Genomic DNA, 18,352 nt, shown 5'->3' on the forward strand with positions numbered 1-18,352 from the left:
ACTCATTAGGAGATGCATTGCAGCTAGAATGGAACACGGACTCCGGTATGCCTTTTTGCCCTTGCCTTTCCTGCCCCGAGTTCTGAAAAAGATAAGGAAAACCCAGGCCCAAGTCATTCTAGTGGCTTCAGATTGTGTAAAGAGGGTGTGCTACCCAGAAATTTTAGGCATGAGCATCAGCCCTCTGGTCAGGCTCCCACTTCAAGAGGAACTTGTGTCGCAGGAGGGCAGGGTCCTTCACCCAAACCTTTACAATCTATATCTCCGTGCGTTAAGGTTGAACTGCAGCAGATAATTGCATTGGAGGTGCTACCTGAAGTAGTGGATGTCATCCTTGCTGCCAAGAGCCCTCCTAAGAAGTCAATTTATGCCAGGCACTTGGACAAATTTGTAGCCTTGTATAAAGTCCGCAGGACAGATCCTAGCCAAACTGTTGGCTGTTGTGTTGTACATTTAGTCTTTCTCCCAGCAAGGACTTGCAGTGGGTACTAATAAAGGCTATATGCTGGACCTTTTTATATTTGCCGGACCAACCGTCTTTGTTTAAAACACCTGTTGTGATGTCATCTATTAAAGGGTTGACATAGATGTTCCCTCTCAAACCGTTTGTGATTCCACAGAGGGACCTTAAACTGTTCATGACATTTCTCATGTGTATGCCCTCTGAGCCCATGCACAGATTCTTGCTGTGTCTTCTCACTTTAAATACTGTCTTCCTCATTGCACCCATTCCGGTTTGTTGCGACAGTAAACTACATGCAGCTGCTCTCATGCCACCTTTGTTCCAGACAAAATGGTGCTGAGGTCTTGGGTACCCTTCTAGTCTAAAGTTGTGACTCCCTTTTATATTGAACAGTCCGTCACTCTACCGTCATTCCTTGAACTCACTCTCCCTTGAAAAGTGGCAGAGAGGATTCTTCATTGTGACACTAAAAGGGCTGTAAGCTTTTACAATTATTGTACCAAAGACCATTGGGTGTACCATCATCATTTTGTGAAGGTTTTCAGGTCAAAGAAAGAGATAATGGTGTATAAGAGGACCCTATCCAGATGGATAGTTCTTTTCATTAAGATCTGCTATGCACAGACAAAGAAGTCGTTTCTGTAATAGATGAGAGCTCATAGCACCAAAGCTAAGGCTGCTGCTACTACATTTACACGTGGAGTGCATGTTTTTGAAATCTTCCAAGTTGTGAGATGGGTGTCAGTGCACATGTTCATGAAGCACCACTCCCTTGACAACAGGTCCACTGTGATGACATTTCACCCGTTCATAGCAACATAAAAAGATGATGGACTGAGTGCTGAAACTTTTCACTCACTCACCCCTAGTCACTGATCTGTGTTAAATCCATCCTTCTTTTGCTCACCATGCCACCCCAGTTTGGACCCGGCCATATGCAAATCAGCTTTGACTCTGCTTCCCATAGGAACAGACTAGCCCTAAATGCCCGGACAGGTCCTTCCTGGACCGGAAACAAGCATCCTGGGACCGGTTTTGGGGTATCACCCCTCATCAGCTAGGCTAGCTTAAATCCAGTGGCGTAGCAAGCAAGGGACCCACGTCATGGTGAAGGGGCCACCCACCTAATTTATTAATGACTTCCAAGCAGGCTGTCATTTATAAAGGCACCAGAAGGATGCAGCCTTGCAGCAAAAACTATTCTTTTTTTCTTTTCATTAAAAAAAAAAAAATCCCAATTTTTTTTTTTTTTTTTTTTTTTTTTTAAGAATAAAAGTAATGCTTCCCTCGCCATTGAAGTCTTCTCCCATGGCGAGAGGAGCATTAGACTGGCTTTACTGTCTTTGCCGCCAGGTTTTGCCTGGCAGTAAGGAATAGTAAAAAAATGACTACATGACCACCCATCTAAATTGGGTGGGTTGACATGTAACCATCTCTGCAACGGCCCTTACACCCCAGAGCCAGTGGAGAACTTTGTCCATGGTGGAGACAGAGTAGTTTCTGCCGTGGCCAAACTTAAGTTTCCAAACAATTACATTTTGCAGGTGGACCACTGTATTTTCAGAGAGGGAGCTATGTTGTGACAAAGTACCATCTTCCCCAATATATAAATCAGGCCCTAAGATGCTTACTTTCGGTACCACTCTTTCTAGTGAATACACTGTATAACTGCATTCCTAACGGCCTTCCTACATCCCCATTCTGAGGAGTGACCTCAGGGCAAGAATCTGACAGCGCGCAGGGTTGGCTCTCATATATAGCTCCACTCTTCCGGGCAGTGCAAAGCTAGCTTGGAGCCATATGGTTCCACCCATGAGTGAGTGTGAGCAATCCAGAAAACGTTTCCAGAGCCAGTGTCGCACCTGGCAATTATTCTAAGGTGAGGAATTTGTAGTTAAGCAGACCATCCATCAGAAAGAGTTTTCCCAGACGAAGGTAACGTGGTCATCAGTGGAGTGCAATTCTGCTAAATTTCAACGGAACAACTAATCTCCACCCTCGCCCAGGCCCAACCTCCTGGGTCCCCGGACCTCAACACAGCCACCACCAACCTGCATCGCTGGATAGAACATTGCGCCAACACCCTTGCGCCACTCAAAAAAAAAAAACAGCACCCTCCACAGAACCAAGGCCAGCTGGTTCACCACAGACCTACTGGACTCCAAACGGTTATGTCGCAGAATGGAGAAAACATGGCACCTCGAACCTACTGACTCCAACCACATCGCACTCAAGGATACCATATGCAAACTTCACCAGCTGATCCGCACCACCAAAAGGACCCACTTCAAAAACCGCATTGACACAAACACTCATAACAGTAAAGAGCTCTTCGGCATCATCAAAGAGCTCTCCGCCCCCAGGACCTGCTCCAACGAACCCCTGCCATCACAGGAGTTCTGCAACTCCTTTGCAACCCATTTCCGTCGAAAGATAGAAGAAATCCACAACAGCTTCAAACGTCAGACCCACCAGCTGACTTCAAACACCCACAAACCCAATGCCCCGAGCAACATCTACCTCCACACCTGGACCCTTGTCAACAAAGAAGACACCGCCAACACCATGGCCTCCATCCACTCCGGTTCACCATCGGACCCCTGCCCACACCATATCTTCAATAAAGCAAGCAACATCATCGCGCCCCACATCTGCAACACCATCAATAGGTCCTTCGAGTCAGCCACCTTTCCAGAAAACTAGAAACACGCAGAAGTCAACGCCCTGCTAAAGAAGCCCAAGGCAAACCCAGACGACCCCAAGAACTACCGGCCGATCTCCCTCCTCCCCTTCCCAGCTAAGGTCATCAAAAAAATCGTAAACGGCCAGTTATCCCAGTTTCTGGAAGACAGCAAGGCGCTCGACACCTCCCAGTCCGGGTTCCGCAAAAATCACAGCACCGAGACTGCACTCATTTCTGCCACAGACGACATTAGGACCATGCTCGACAAAGGGGAAACAGCAGCACTCATCCTCCTGGACCTCTCAGCAGCCTTCGACACGGTATGTCATCACACTCTCCACATACGCCTCCACAACGCGGGAATCCGCGACAAAGCTCTCGGCTGGATCTCGTCATTTCTCGCCGGCCGAACCCAGAGAGTCCGCCTTCCACTGTTCCTGTCAGAAGCCTCCAAGATCATCTGTGGTGTCCCCCAGGGATCATCTCTTAGTCCTACGCTCTTCAACGTCTACATGGCCCGCTCGTCAACATCGCATGAACCCACCACATCAACATAGTATCCTACGCAGACGACACCCAGCTAATCCTCTCCCTCACGAATGACCCTACAACTGCAAAGAACAACCTCCACAACGGACTTCACGACATCGCCAATTGGATGGAATCAAGCCGCCTCAAGCTAAACACAGACAAGACAGAGATCCTCATCTTTGGCACCAACCCCTCAGCATGGAACGACTCCTGGTGGCCCACCTCCCTGGGAACCGCACCCATGCCCACCACCCACGCAGGCAACCTGGGATTCATCCTGGACTCCACACTCAGCATGACTCAGCAGGTCAACGCCATCTCCTCTTCCTGCTACATTACTCTCCGCATGCTCCCCGTCAAAACCAGGAAAACTGTCAGCCACGCCCCGGTCAGCAGCCGACTGGACTACGGTAACGCTCTATATACAGGAACTACGACCAAACTCCAAACGAAACTGCAAAGAATCCAGAACACATCCACCCGCCTCATTCTTGACGTCCCCACCTCAGAGAACTTCACTGGCTACCAATATCGAAGAGGATCACCTTCAAACTCCTCTCCCACACACACAAAGCCCTCCACAACACAGGCCCAGCCTACCTCAACAACAGACTCAGCTTCCACACCCCCACCCGCTATCTCCGCTCCTCCAGCCTCGCCCTCGCCTCCGTACCCTGCATTTGCCACACCACCACTGGAGGAAGATCCTTTTCTTACTTAGCCACCAAGACCTGGAACTCTCTACCACTCCACCTTCACCAGACTCAGGACCACCTGACATTCAGGAAACGCCTCAAGACATGGCTTTTCGATCAGTAGCTTCCCCACCCCCCCAGCGCCTTGAGACCATAATGGGTGTGTAGCGCGCTTTATAAATCCTTTGATTGATTGTTTGATTGACTGCAGATGGACAGGAGTGATCTGTTAATGCAAATTAATGTATTTTGTTGTGTGCATACCTGTCTACTTGAATAAGAGCATCACGTCAAATTTCAAACTTCGAATTGATTTTTTGTTAACTCAGTTTGCATGTTTTAATATATGGTAGGGTTTAGACGTTACTTTTGTTTTATTTTCGTATGTTTACAGTATTTATCGTAGTGGCATAGCGATTAAAGGTCTCATAGGGCAGGAAGTTTATCATGGAAAAAATATATATAATAGTATTCAAATATTTTAAGTAGAAATAGATGGTACTAAGAATTTGAAGTGTAGTGTGATAAAACGCATATGCTTAACCATTCTTACCATAAGTAAGGACATACAAATGAAATATGTCTCTCGCAATTGGCAAACATTTTTTGTGGTTTCTGAAAAAAGTTGTAAATATGTATATTTTGCCTACTTGTTTTAAGTATTTGACTATGTGTCTCTAAATATGGCTTAAAGGGACAAGGATTAGCAGAGAATGGAAATAGATCAGTGAGGTAAAAAGAGGTGAATGAAGGCAATAAATCAGACCTTTGTGATTTTCTTTCAGAACAACCCTTTGCTTTAGCTTTGTTTTAGTCTAAGCCATTAACAAAACGACCTGCCGACAACAGCTAAATCTTTTGTTTTCTTTTTTCAGTATTCCTGGTTTTTCTTTGAATTGTTGATAAAATCAATGGCCCAGCACTTAATAGAAAACACTAAAGTCAAGGTATGTAAAAGCTGCGGGCACATGGTGAAGTTTTGCTTGTTGAGTAATATGTAATTTGTTGTGGTGTAACAGGAAAATTGGTTGGATTCCAAACATGTTTATCCCAGTTGATACACTCGAAATGTTCAATATCCTTCAGCATATTTAAGGGGGGTGAGCACGTCAAGAAAGGCTCTTCGGGCAAGAGATGCGGCCCTCAACTGAGTTGTTTCTTCAGTAACAATGATCAGAAAAGTGCTAGACTTACTCATCCCTTCGTTGCACTGTCAGTAAAGAGATGAGCGCTGTAAGTGGCTCCTCATTTCTGCTCGTCCTCTGGTGGCCAGATATGTAGGAGGCTGACCGAAGGATTCTTTCCTAAGACTTTCTGGTGACAGACACACAAATGCGATGGCAGTTTTACTGATGTCCAGTGAAGAATCCTAGCTCGACAGGCGTAGGCAGCAGTGCTCCTTGCCCTCCTCTCCACAGTGGCAGCAGATCTCAAAACTTTGTGTCAGTCCTAGTGGAAGGTCAGGAAAGTGAACAAGGAAAGCTTGTGTTCTGTCGGTTAGAGCCCTCTGCTCCCTCAACCCCTGCAACAATTACATGAAAATCAGCACCATTTAGGGCAGTTGTGGTCTGGTAGAAAGTTCAGTCCACGCGTATTTAACTGCAGTTGTGTATGCCTCATCATCAGCAAACCATCCTCCTCTTATCTGAAATCCGCGCCACCTTTCCTAGTTGCACACTCTCCTTCCTGCTGCTGTGGGGGCCACCGATGGGAGCTGCTGTGCCTAGAAAGAGAAGCAGGGGTAGTTGGTATTTACCATGTCTGGACCGCACAATCTGCTATCATTATGGGCAGTCCTCTACATATCTAAAGGCCACAGCCTTTTTTAGGTGCAGAAGGGCCCTTACATTGCCTACAACGCGCTAGTAATTTATTTGTAATGTACCTTTTACATGTTTTAGATATTTCTGTATAGCCGTGTCATTCAGTCTACAGAAAGAATCATGCAGAGATGAAATTACAAAGCTCATTATTATAATTAATAAAATGTTGATGTGTTGGTATTATATAAGTGGTTCAGGTAGGGACGATTTTAATTTTTACTTTATATATTAAGAAAAATAGTCCCGTCTGAACTATGATACTTTGTAGAACACCTGGTTCACTGCACCGACCTGCAAACAAGGAAAACCCGAAAAAATAAAACTACTGTAGACAAACCGGAAGGCACTGTTGAAATAAAGCTTCCAGGAACCTTTGGATTCTTTAATTATGACTTTCCACCACAACCTGTCATTACGTTTTAAATGAAGCTTCTTGTGGACCTGAAATAGTCACCTTAGAATATGAGTAATTTTGTTTTTCATGAAGTTTATTTCAGAACCAGCCAAAATAAATACCATCAATTATTTCACTTTTTCCAAAATAGAATGCCATAGTCGTTCTTGATCTAGTATACCTATATTTTCATTGAAACCAGTTTTTCATAGAAATGCTGTTTGTGGTGCGCCATCTATTATGGTTCTAAATATTCTCCACCCATGCTTGCACAACCTCCTTAGTCTGCTGATCTGAAGTGTAGCTTAAGGTTATCTTTCTTGTTGCACTGATTTACAGGTACAACCCGCCCCCTCCACCCCCCTTCCCCTCCTGGTTAGATAATTTTTTGCTTACTTTGAATTTACTAATTCCTTGATCCTTCACCTCTCTTTACCCAACAAGGCGCAGGGCTCGTTGTTGATCTAAAATGAATCTTAAGGACTGGTCCACCATATAGGAAGTCCCCACATCTGTCCTCTCAGAACGAATCACTTTATCCTCTTGTAGGTTCAATGATTGGATCGCCAATTCATTGCACATAGTTCTATCGGCAGAACTGTATACTAACTAACACCTATTGTGGTAGGAAATAGCCATGGTACAACTCCTGATTTACTCATCCTAAAAAAGGAATGTAAGCGTGTTGAGAGAAGATGTGGGAAAATCTTATGATGAGACCAGGAAACTTGACTATAGGATATCATTTAGAAACTACCATGCTGAAATAAAAGCCACTCAGGCCTCTTACTACTCAGAAAAAAAATAAAGATCATCTAATTCTCCGAAAGAGATCTTTCAGGTTCTAAGAGAGATTACTGAGCCCAACTCAGTCAGTTTCACCCTAGAAGCTTCTGTTGAACAAAGCCACAGTTAGGCATGCATTTTTCAGAAGAAGGTAATGGATATATATTCTTCCTTCCCTGACATGCCAAATTTAAAAGTTAAGCAATCTAGTTCAGGTCCCATCACCTCAACAGGATGCAAATCTCTCTGCCTTCCCCAACCTTACGGCTGAGACCATTACAGACCTTCTGCAGGTAGTAAATTCTGGCTCTTCTCTAGGCTCCGCACCTACCCAGATTCTCTCTCAGGGATTAGAAGACATTGCTCCTGTCTTAACTGATTTGGTAAATCTATCTCTTGATAGTGGACTTGTCCCTTTCCAATGGAAGCAAGTGGGAGTCGAACCATTATTTAAAAAAAAAACAGTCTTGAAACCCCTTTGCCTAAGCAATTACAGGCTGATTTCTCTCTTACCAGGAGCCTCCAAAGCTCCAGGAAAACTATGTTAATAAACATCTTTCTGCATTCTGGGCATCCTGGGTTTGTTTCCGGTCCGGTGATGACCTGGATGGGCCGTTCTGGCTCGACTGCTCCCATGGGGAGCAGGATCAAGACTGATTTGCATATGGCTGGATCCAAACAGAGGTGGCATGGTGAGCAACAAAAGATGGATAAAATCCAGATCTGTGACAGGGGACGAGTGTTTGCATTGTTCCGCATTCCGTCCATCATCTGTTCTTTTTGCTTTTGTCACCCTAAGTGGGAAAGGTATGCCCAGACTTAGGTCCCATGCTCACTGAGCCACTAGATTCAAGCTAGCCTGGCTGAAGAGGGTTGATACCTTGAAACCGATCCCAAGATGCTTGTTTCCGGTCCAGGGAGGACCTGGCCTGGCAGTTCGGGCTGGACGGTTCCCAGGGGGAGCAGGGTCAAGACTGATTTGCATATGTCTGGGTCCAAATTGGGGTGTGCGTGGTGAGCAAAAACAATGATAGATTAAACCCAGAACTGTGACTGGGGATGAATCTGTGCATTGTTCAGCATTCCGTCCAGCATCTGTTCTTTTTGCTTTTGTCACCCTAAGTGGGAAAGGTATGCCCAGACTTAGGTCCCATGCTCACTGGGCCACTAGATTCAAGATAGCCTGGCTGAAGAGGGTTGATACCCTGAAACCGATCCCAAGATGCTTGTTTCCAGTCCAGAGAGGACCTGGCCTGGCAGTTCAGGCTGGACTGCTCCCCTGGGGAGCAGGGTCAAGACTGATTAGCAGATGTGGTGAGCAAAAAAAATGATAGATAAAACCCAGAACTGTGACTGGAGATGAATCTGTGCATTGTTCAGCAATCAGTTCATCATCTGTTCATCATCTGTTCTTTTTGCTTCTTCACTTTCTGGCTCCAGGAAAATACACACACATTTCCAATGCACTTAACATTTTCAACTTTAAGTAGCAGACCTAAGGTTAAGATTGCGGAGTCTAACTAGAATTGAAAAAGGGATATTTCTTACAAGAGGTGAGATAATTGGCCATTCTGGGAAGTAGATGATGATGTAGGTCACAAAGCATGTGCAGGTGAAAATATTTAAAAAACCAAATGTCCAACTCTTTACCGTTTACTCCCTCATCCTACCCACCCCCTGTGGAAAGCAATACCACATTTATTTACCAAAGATGAGCCTACACATATAATATAGAAAAACAAGTCACTAAAGGGAGTCCAAGCGTTAGTAAAAATATATACCAGTGTGTGCATGTGGTTGCAGATTTATGCTAGGGGAAAAAAGCAAACATCTCCAAGGAAAGCTAAGCAATATGTGAAAACAACAATGACCATGAATATTAATACCTCTCAATCTAACTGCATAAATAAATAAGCAAATTGTGTCAAATTACCTTAGTTGGCATTCCTTTGCAGGTGGAACTATATAGGGTATTTTAGTTCCTGAAGCATATCTGCCTTCAATCTTTGGCCAATCCTATTGTGGAGGTCTGTGCCCCTTACATGTATGCCCACCTTTCTTCATGGGTTTCTGTATCCTAATGCCAGGGTTCCTACACTTTGATAGGAGTCCCTTCAGCTCCCCTTTCCAGATGTTTACATTTAGGAATACAAGTGTTCTTGCCTCAGGTACTCTTGGGGAACTGTAGTAGCTCTGATTGGTGACTTGGGCTGACAAAATGGCTCACTGTACAGGTGCCACCTACTCATCTCAGCCTGCAGCCAAGGTGATCTGCTGCCTCAGTTGGTGACAGTATCTGTTAATAGCTGCAGCTCTCATGGATGGTCTGCCTCCTTGGTTGTCATCAATCCTACTTGCGTGTGATGCTACGTTATGCTCGCTCCTTTTCCTGAAAGGTCATGCAGAGTTCAAAATCTGAGAAAATTCCAAAATTTAAGAGCAGCAGTTAATTTCCAAAATTTACACTGAAGTTAGATTTCACACCTGCAGCGGATTTGGACTATCTCTGCTATTCGTTATAGCCCACTGCAAACACATTCTTGTCTTGATATTATATTATACAATATAAACCAAGATAATGTAAAATAAAACTGGTTTACCCATAACTCCCACGTTGTTTTATAGGTTAGCTACCTATTGCGATGTATGCTAATGAAGTTTCAATAAAGTATCTAAAATTAAGGCCTCCAAAAATGAGAAATGAAAGGCCTATGCTTCCACAAGGACTGATTCTTCTTAAATCGGTTCCTGTTAGTAAATATCTCTTAACCTTTTTTGTAATCTGTACTCACTTGTGCAGCCTCTCTACTGTATTTAGCAGAAAGTCACCCATTTGGAACCCTGTAATTGTTGGTAGCAGTCATAATATCCTGCTCTTAGATGTTCGATGCCATTTCTCCACATGTACATGAGGATATTCCTAGGTGTACCTTTATTACCAAGCTTAAATAGATGTTTTCAGTAACTGCCCTTTCTACAGTATTCACATGAAAATAAACTTGGGAATGACCTAGTGCTTGGAAAGCGTACAACTGCGATTGTAGGCCACACACGGGTGGTTAGCGTAGAACAGGACATCGGTCCTGGTGGTGTGCTCGGCCTGGAGAGATCATATCTAGCCAGTGCTGAGACCTCACCTGTGCAATTCACAAAATCTCTGTTGAAAACTCCGTCTTAATGTGTACAGCTCCGAAGATAATAAAGCACATTTAGTTGGCAGAATGGAAAGATATTTCATGTATCACTTCAACACTTTCTGCCTTCATGAGTAGAGCTCCTCCCCCCGTTGATCATAGGCTGCTTTCAGGGCTTTCGGAGAATTTGACTCAACTCTTTCCCAGATCACGCACCTGTTTTACTTGAGTTCATCTGAGTTTACGTTCTGCAGTGCCAGTCTTCTGCCGCCTCCGTTGGATATGTCTGTTTCACGCCTATTGCGGCTACCCAACGAGCCAGTGCTATTCCAGGATTGCCACTGGGTCCCTTGGTACTCCCTCTGTGATGCCCGGCCTCAGAGTTTGCCAGCCAGTGCACCACTAACACAGCATATGCACCCTGCCATTCCCCCCGCCCCCCCCCCCCCCCCAATCTGAACATTTTTGTATTTATGATCCAGTTTCAGTTCTGTTCTGCCCTTTTTGGCCAGGTCACTAACACTGCACAGGCACACGCCTTAATTCTAAATGTGTTTACACCCAATATTCATGGATAGTGATGGCTTTTTTTCAATATTGTAACAAAGCTGCTGCTCACTAATATTATTGAAAATAATCTGTTTGACACCCTTCCATTTCTCATATGTGGGGTCCTATTTTGATCTAAAAGAAAGTTTTTGTAATGCATATTGCATATAATTTAAACATAAAATGTATCTGCAAAATGTATGTAATAGACACTCTCACACACATTAAAAATAAAACAAAGGAAAACGGTATTCAAAACAATCTACTTAAGAATTATTCAAGTTCATCAGGGCAAGACTCGCCACAAACCAGAGCTCGGTCTGTCTTGGGCCCCCTAAAAGACTGGGGCCCTGGGCCAGGGCGCACTTTGCCCATGCCTTACAGCGTCCCTGCATCTAATAGTGAACGGTGCAATTGTTAATGTCGGACTGATCGGCCTTGAACAGTTCCAGACATCAGTGTTTGTTTTTGTTTCCAGTCGCTGCGCAACCAGAGGTTTCCTGCTTCTTATCACCACTCGGTGGAGACCCTTGTGAACATGCTTATGCCTCACATCACGCAGAAGTACAGAGACAACCCAGACGCCTCCAAAAACGCAAACCACAGCCTTGCTGTCTTTGTGAAGGTATGTAACTCTTCGGCTTGACTGTCTTTTCTGGTTCATAGTATAGCTGCTTTCTCGTTAGCTTTGCAGAGGGCCTTCACACATACTGGCTTGTTTGAGGGTTTGTTTCTGTTTTTGTTTGAGGGTTTGTTTCTGTTTTTGTTTGAGGTTTTCCTGTGATTGTTGCATGACAGCCCATTGAAGCGCCGTTGACGTGTGCATGCAAGGAGTGCGAGACGGTTGCGGTTTCCTAGAACCACCACTGAAAATATGACGTGCTGTCCATTTTGGCCAATATACCGGCGTTCATTGTGCTCCACATTTAAACTACTGCTACTTTACTCACAGGAGTATTTTGCTTCCCTGATCTGAGGGCACTGCCTTCATACGTCCGCATGTCTGATTCCAGGCCTTGGGCTCTGATGTCAGCATGTCTGATTCCAGGCCTTGGGCTCTGATGTCAGCATGTCTGACTCCAGGCCTTGGGCTCCGATGTCAGCATGTCTGATTCCAGGCCTTGGGCTTCGATGTCAGCATGTCTGATTCCAGGCCTTGGGCTCTGCCCTCAGATGTCAGCATGTCTGATTCCAGGCCTTGGGCTCTGATGTCAGCATGTCTGATTCCAGGCCTTGGGCTCTGTCCTCAGATGTCAGCATGTCTGATTCCAGGCCTTGGGCTCTGCCCTCAGATGTCAGCATGTCTGATTCCAGGCCTTGGGCTCTGTCCTCAGATGTCAGCATGTCTGATCCTAGGCCCTGATTGGTAATTTACCTGCTCCTCGGGGACGGTGCCGTGCAAAGAGCACGAATAGAGAAAGGAGGTGAATAATTCGTCCACTCGGGACTTTCAAGTATTATGACTCATTGTGAAAGATCTACATTAAATCTCATCCAGACAAAGTATTGGTGCCCCAACTCCCCGTGTGAAAAGCTGCCCACCACCAGCTCTGCTCCTGCGCCTTTGGGTGTGGTGACAGTAAAAGTACAAAGACTAAATGGATAACAGCCATGCAGTGGTTTCTGTTAACCAGTTTTATTGAGTTATATCGAAAACAACGGAACGAAACAAAACAATTGTTACAGCAGCATCAGTCAAGGCAATTCATACATAACCATTGTGCATTTCCACAGTACGCAATCAATTAGTTATAGTTGTTAAGCCGAGCCCGTGGTAATCTCAGCATTCACGCAAGATCCTGGCGTACTTATGGGGGTAGCCACTGCTTCTATGGGTAAGCTCCTCCTGAGCGCACCAGTCCAGTTCCCCCCTCCGTGCTGAGGAGGGATGTGGGTTTTTCCAGGCACCCATAGTGCCACCCGGGTGGCCATGCCTTTCATAGTTCTCTCACCGTAGGTGTCCCCAAGTTCCTCCAGGAGTCACAGTAAAAAGATCTTAGGTGTCAAACAATTGGTCCTTTCAGAACCCTAGACAGAGTACCCTTTTTTTGGCGCCAGTATCCCTCTGTCACTGGGCATTGCCAGACCATGTGAAAAAACTCAGCATTTGGCTGTCGCACCAGAAACATGTGGAGGCCGAGACCCAGCTACTGTAACATCCCTGCCGTGTTAGTCCATTGTGAATGTTGATGGTCTTAAGATAGTGCCTCAAGAATAAAGATCAAAGAAAAAATATCTGTCATTGTAGAATATTTGTAATAGATAGCACAGGGATAAAAGGCTCTGAAGCCCCGAAGAACACTAGCTAGACATCCCTTTGTATGTCAATTAGGTTTGTTTTAGAGTGACCAGATTTAAACAAAAAATTGGAGCACTCATAGGACTCAAGACGATGATTTAAATAACGGAGTCCTCTAACATATTCTAACTCTTCTTCTAAGATGTGCATTTTTGTGATTTTTTTTTTTTTCTGGGCAATTGAAATCTACATTATATGCAGATTTATTATCAATTGGCAATTTAAAATAAAACGCAATAAAACTCCAGTGCCTCTCTCAACTTTGTCAAATACTTTATGCAACATCATAGGAGCTGCAACAAGGTAAAGCTGTGCTTGATGCCATGTTCAGATACCCTTTTGTATCCTTGCTGCTTTTACAAAGGGACAGTGGAAAACACCTCTTATTTATATTGCTGATGCTTTCACGGCTCCCTCTTAAAATCTGTATATGTATGTATTTAATTTAGAGAAACCTGTTGGGATCTTAAAACAAATGCCCTTAAACCAGAACCGTCCCAGCAATTCTGAGACTTCTGTCCGCCGTAGTTCATCCCATCATTGTATATATGCTAAATCAAAACACAACTTAGAGAATCAGAACTCAGTCAAGCCTTCTTTTAGAAAAGGCAGCAGATTCAGACAGTTCTAATTTGCCTCTGCTGTTTTCATTTTTTTTAATGTAATTGCTGAAAAATGTCATTGCTCAACCTTTAATGCGCACCAGAATTGACCCATGGCTTCCAAAGCAGGAAACATGTTTGACATAACAATATCTAAAATAATGTGAAAACAAGCACATATTTTATCTCCCATAAGATTAATTTAGGTGGCAGTCTAGACTTGTTTGGCTATCATTATTCGTAGACCATGAGAAGAAAATAGAATGAATACAGTAACTTTTTAAATGTGTCAGCATGGGCTGTTTTGAGGTTCATGTACTCGACGTGGAGCTTTTTTGCTTAGCATAGTCAACATTTGATGATTGGTATAAAAATCCATAAGGCAAGCTGTAACCGAATGTGTGATTGGTTGAAGACACAATGCTAGGAACCTTTTTGGAATAAGGTGTGCTTCAAGTGCTGTTTTCGTCTTGCTGATTGACTGAAACACGTCTATTCATTTGTGGGTTGTACATGCCTTGCCTGCTGTTGTGGTCTAGTTGAGAGATCCTCACACACAACAAAGCACCTGCAAATTAGGAGAGGGAAACACTTGCATACCTCAGAAATTTACAGAGCAGGATTTACCAGTAAGGTGTAATCAGGTAAATCGGTAACAATGAAAACGTGTCAACTGTCCACTATTCTAAACAAAGCAAATAAAAAGCATCTTTATAAGCATTTTAAAAGCTGTAATCTTTCTGGTTATTTTGTCTTGACTTTGCAGAGATGTTTCACGTTCATGGACCGAGGATTTGTTTTCAAGCAAATTAACAATTACATAAGCTGCTTTGCGCCCGGAGATCCAAAGGTAATTTTTATGACTAGGCACAGTAAAGGCTTATTGTGCTGTGAGTGTGGGTCTGGTAATGTTGCACAAATCAGTAAAACTGGATGGTGGCCAGAGCTACTGGGCCCAGCCGTAGGTTTGAAGCCTCTTAGTCTTGATGTTCCAAGACACCACCCTCTGAGTCTTGAGCAGGTAGGCCAAGTACTCCTTCAGCACTTGACTTTCAGTAGTAATGCAGGTCGAGCAGTCCAATGCTTCTCCAGTGGAAGGTATACACAAGGGGGGGGGGGGGGCAAGGACAGGTTCACAACTCAAAATACATTCAGTAGCAGCAATAAATAATTTTCCAGTCAAACTCTTGCGTTTATGAAAAAAAGGAATATTTATACCAACACAAAGTAAAATATGTAATTCACAGACAATGCACACTTTCCTGTGAGGTCAGGGATCTAGTGTTTTAACAGCAGAGTCCTGAGTCCCACTTACCTCTCAGTGGTAGTGGTTATCCCCCATTTATTATTGACAACATTAAGGTTAAATCTCACTAGTAGTCCGAGCCTGTAGAGTCCCACTCTGACTCTTATTAAAGTAAAAAATATTCCAGCACCGAAGCGCTATATGCCAGGCAAGCTCCCCTGGGCTGTCTGGCCCATAAATCAGTTTTATTCACTGTAGCAGGACCTGCATGATTGGAGTCTGTAAGCGCAGCCCTTTAGCAGGAGCTGAAGCTGCAGCGGCTGCCTGTGCTGAGTTCTTCACACACGGCCCTGAAGTGGCAGGGGATGGGTGTTTTCGAGTTTCTCACAAGCAGTCCTACAGAGGCAGTGGCTGGAGGTGATCCTTGATGCTCCTCCGATGATGGTAAGATTCCTGGGATCCTCCCAAAGGAAGGGAGGGACTTGGGGCTGCATGAGTCACCATGGTGGCGGCCTCCTCTCAACAGCGATCCCGACGAGAACATGCTCCTTGCCCTTCCCCACTGCAGCCCCCAGCATACTGTGTCCCCGGCCTAGCTTTTCACATGCGCTATGGCCCAGTCGGCACATCAACAATCTTCATGGTGGCCCCACCTGGCATACAGGATTACTGACTTCACTCCGTACATGGACTGCAGCATGGCAAGGATCTCCACAGTGGTACCACCTGGCATACTGTGTCAGTGACTTTACTTTGCACATGGGCTACGGCCTGATCGGTGCATCATCATTCACTGATCACTTCACCTCCGACCTCCTCCAGTATACGGGGGGGTCGCTGACTTATACCTGCAAACAGACAACAACCTGATTGGTGCAGCTGCCATCTCCACACACCTGGCTACAAGGATCCAGTCACCAGGATCTCCCACTGAAACTCGCTCCCTCTAACACTATCCTCTTCTTCACAGTGTACTCTAGTCTTGGAACAGTCCTGGTTACAGGAAGAAATATTGCAGAACTTTTCCTCTTTGCACAGCCAGACTGGGTGTTTGAAATTGACATTTTTGGGGGCTTCAAGCTCCCCTTCTTATAGTCCATTTCCAGACACCAAATGTGATTTAGGGCCTGACTACGACTTTGGCAGAGGGGATTACTCTGCCCCAAATATGATGGATAATCCACCCGCCGAATTACGAGTCTACTATATCCGCCACATTTGGGAAGGAGTAATCCCTTCTGCCAAAGTAGTAATCAGGCCCTTAGAGTCCTAGGGTCTGATTTGGAACTCAGTGGACAGGTTATTCCATCACAACAGTGACGGAGATCCCATCTGCCCAAATCTTAATCCCATTGTGTCCTATGGGATTTAGATTTCAAATGGACATGATATCCGTCACTGTTGTGACAAAGTAACCTGTCCTCCCGGTTCTAAATCAGGCCTTTAGTCCTTCAAGTTTATTTTGGGGTTCTACTTCCTTTTAGAGTGCCCTCTCATCTCCCCTGTCCCTCCTTCATAAAGTAGTCTGTCACAACAGGAGCAACTCTAAATCTGAAAGCCCCAACAGCACAGACCGTGAGAGTGGCTACAGCTCCAAGCCTGAATGTCATCCACAGTGATGTGTGCATGAAAAGGTTACCCCAGGGCCTCAGCCATTACACTTTATGATTCTCTTATCAGCCCCATCCCCTTACTGAGATGTGTCTAGGCCTTGTCTACAGACCATCTCCTGAATCAAAGGATATTGAAGAGCCTATCTCTCCTGTCCTCCAGTGAGTCCCACCCAGCTCACAGGAATGCAGCTATACACAAATCTGTCTGAGAGATTCCTGTACCTCCTCATGTTCATCCTGTAGCCCTGGGTCTCCCCCAAAATGGGATCCAGAATCTTCCATGTATTGTACCATTCACAATCACACATACATCCAACACGTGGATGCAACACACATGTACTGCACAGCACTACATCTTCCATGTATTGGACTATTCACAGGTACACATATACCCAGCTTATGTATGTAACACACATGCTCTGTACAGCACTGCATCATCCCTGTATTGCACCATTCACAACCACACATAGACCTAGAATATGCATAGCACACACATGCAGTGCCCAGCACTACACACCAAACTGATGTAGGCCGAGGGGGGCTTAAGCAACCCAGCATTGGAACTTTAAGTAAGTAAGTGAGCCTGTAGACCTCACTCTAGTGACACAGATAAAAAGGCCTGTTCACTCTTACTGATCACTACACAGCATGCCGCCAGCACCGCACTCATGCTGTTTAACTCCTGGCAAAGGCAGTAGTCTTTCACTTCTATGAGGGTAGCACTTTGGTGACTCTTCCTTATCCAAAAAAGACCATATTCTGTGAGGCTGGTTTATGTCATGGTGCACTCATGGGATCCATGTTCGCGATGAAAAAACAAATTAGCATCAGGGATCCAGATATATTATTACAGCTGTGCCAATCAGGGCAGGAGGTGCCCATCCATCACTATGTGAAGGACGTTTGCATCCCAAAAGATGGGCAGTGCCACTCTCATAAACTGCCCTCACATTGTAGCCCAAAAGCTTGCAGTTTGAAGGACAAGACTAGTGTCTAATGAAGTGTGAGTATATTATCACTATTGGGTGAAAATCCATAATAATGCTTTAGGCACATCCTTAGACTGTCTGGGGCAGCAGAGGTGGCAGATGCTGATGTAGCAGCCATGTTTATCTATGTTGTTCCCCGCTGTGGGGGGGCCTCCCCATCCCCACCACAGTATTGCAGCAGCGTCGTAAAGGGCATGCCCTCTTCACCGGTGTTGTAACAGTTAGGAGTTGTCTGTTTCTCTTCCGTTTTTTACAACACGTTTTTTTTATCCTGCAGACTCTTTTTGAATTCAAGTTTGAGTTCTTACGGGTAATCTGCAATCATGAACACTACATCCCGTTGAATCTTCCGATGCCCTTTGGAAAAGGCCGGGTTCAGCGATACCAAGGTAACTGTTATTACTGTTACAAATGACACCGTTTGTCTTTCGGGTCCTTTCTTCTCTTTTACGTCTAAGGCAGAACCACTTGAATGTTGAGAAGCTATAGGTAATCTTTGGTGTAAAAGATGTTGGTGCAGCTTGAATGGTACGTCTCAGTCCAGT

General features: G+C 44.8%; 1 protein-coding gene across 9 annotated transcripts in view; it reads left to right on the forward strand.

Annotated features, from left to right (window-relative positions):
• DOCK9 (dedicator of cytokinesis 9) overlaps nt 1-18,352 on the forward strand; it is a 989,328-nt gene that overhangs the window by 617,132 nt on the left and 353,844 nt on the right. For all 9 annotated transcript variants that reach the window (XR_011194943.1, XM_069205169.1, XM_069205175.1 and 6 more), the window contains exons 27-30: nt 5,248-5,319; nt 11,537-11,683; nt 14,726-14,809; nt 18,085-18,196. Coding sequence is in view for 8 of the 9 variants with exons in the window: in XM_069205169.1 (XP_069061270.1) it covers nt 5,248-5,319; nt 11,537-11,683; nt 14,726-14,809; nt 18,085-18,196 (415 nt within the window). In the remaining variant the exon portion in view is untranslated. The remainder of the gene's footprint in view (nt 1-5,247; nt 5,320-11,536; nt 11,684-14,725; nt 14,810-18,084; nt 18,197-18,352) is intronic.

The sequence above is a fragment of the Pleurodeles waltl genome, chromosome 8, assembly GCF_031143425.1.
Source record: "Pleurodeles waltl isolate 20211129_DDA chromosome 8, aPleWal1.hap1.20221129, whole genome shotgun sequence".
NCBI lineage: Eukaryota > Metazoa > Chordata > Amphibia > Caudata > Salamandridae > Pleurodeles > Pleurodeles waltl.